Raw genomic sequence first — 1,606 nt, 5'->3', positions numbered from 1 at the left:
GTCCATATGCCTGTAGTGGAGGTCACAGTCCACAGACCATGCTGAAGGTTTATCCTTCTCTGTGCCCCCAACACATTAGCACCATAGGAAACTGCCTGTGTCAGCTATACCATGGGCCTCCACTGGTTCAGGCCTGTAGAGTCTGATGTTGTTCACATGACGACAGCTCTTGGTGGAGAGTTTAATGAGATCCATGGAGGGAGAAACAAGCTGATAAAAATCAACCCACAGAGTCAAACAGTTCACTTTGTATTCTGGAGGTTTGTATTTGTTGCAATATTTCAACACACACACAAGTTCATGTCAAGGTCGGGTATCAGTGAATACATTAGGCAATCCAATGACAGATATACTGTATAATATGTTCATGTGATCTTTGCTTTGATACTTCAAGTCTTTGTCATTAACACTTTGTTTTTAAACCTTAATGGATAATAACCAAAATATAACATATATAACTATTGATGCATATGTGGAACTGGACAAATACAGATTTGTTTATTTTGTGATCATGTTTACAGCATATATTCTAATAATCTGCAGTAATTCTACTATTGTGTGTCTGATAGTGATTCACAAAAACCTCCATGAGCCTATGTACATTTTCATTGCAGCTTTGTTAATGAACTCTGTTCTTTTCAGCACTGCTCTTTACCCAAAGATTTTAACTGATGTTTTATCTGAAAAACAAATCATATCATATTCAGCCTGTCTCTTTCAGTTTTATGTCAATTATTCTTTAAGTGCTTCAGAGTTTTTACTATTGACAGCCATGGCCTATGACAGGTATGTGTCTATATGTAAACCTCTGCAGTATCCAACTATCATGAGGAAAAGAAACATCTGTATTTTACTGGTTGTAGCTTGGATTCTGCCTGCTTGTCAGGTAGCAGTGCCAACTGGTCTGAGTGCTGATGTTGAGCTATGTGAGTTATCTTTTAAAGAAATAGATTGTAACAGTGATGTTTTTAACCTTCAGTGTGAGCAGTCAAGTGTACTAAGTATATATATTATGATTGCTTATGTTAATCTTTTAATTCTCCCTGTGCTTTTCATCCTTTTTACCTACATAAGGATATTTATAATCACCTATCGAAGTGGTAGAGAAGTCAGGAGAAAAGCTGCACAGACCTGTTTACCTCACCTGATTGTTCTGATCAACTTTTCCTGTTTATCTTCATTTGATGTACTTCTAGTTCAAATGGAAACTGATTTTCCAAAACTTGTGCATTTAATAATGCAGATACAAGTAATGTTGTATCATCCTCTTTTTAATCCAATCATATATGGACTAAAAATGAAAGAAATTTATAAACACCTCAGGAAATTGTTCTGTCCAGGTAAAACAGTCTAATGTACTAACACTGATAACTGTTGTACAGTAATTGTTTAGTGTCAGAATAAAACAGAGATGTGATTTCTCTGAGCCTTGAAAAGTATTGAATGTAAAGATGTTTCTAAAACCCTAAATCACAGTAAAGAGCATTATCAGCTTCAACTACACTATGTAATCACTACTAACTAAGCAATTTGCTGCAGAACCCAGAAATACAGTTTGATTCTAATTGTCAGTTTGATTCTTGTGTTTCCAGTTTGTTGTGGCTTA

General features: G+C 35.5%; 1 protein-coding gene across 1 annotated transcript; it reads left to right on the top strand.

The window, feature by feature from the left end:
* Window positions 1-427: 427 nt before the first annotated feature.
* Window positions 428-1,339, top strand: LOC113123859 (olfactory receptor 11A1-like; the record flags this gene model as incomplete). The annotated part of the gene is made up of 1 exon (XM_026296188.1): window positions 428-1,339. A coding segment is annotated over exon 1 (912 nt), but the record flags the coding sequence as incomplete, so codon positions are not given.
* Between the last annotated feature and the right edge of the window lie 267 nt (window positions 1,340-1,606).

This window comes from Mastacembelus armatus, chromosome 21 (genome assembly GCF_900324485.2).
Source record: "Mastacembelus armatus chromosome 21, fMasArm1.2, whole genome shotgun sequence".
Lineage (NCBI taxonomy): Eukaryota > Metazoa > Chordata > Actinopteri > Synbranchiformes > Mastacembelidae > Mastacembelus > Mastacembelus armatus.
This window is presented reverse-complemented; position numbering and strand designations above follow the sequence as displayed.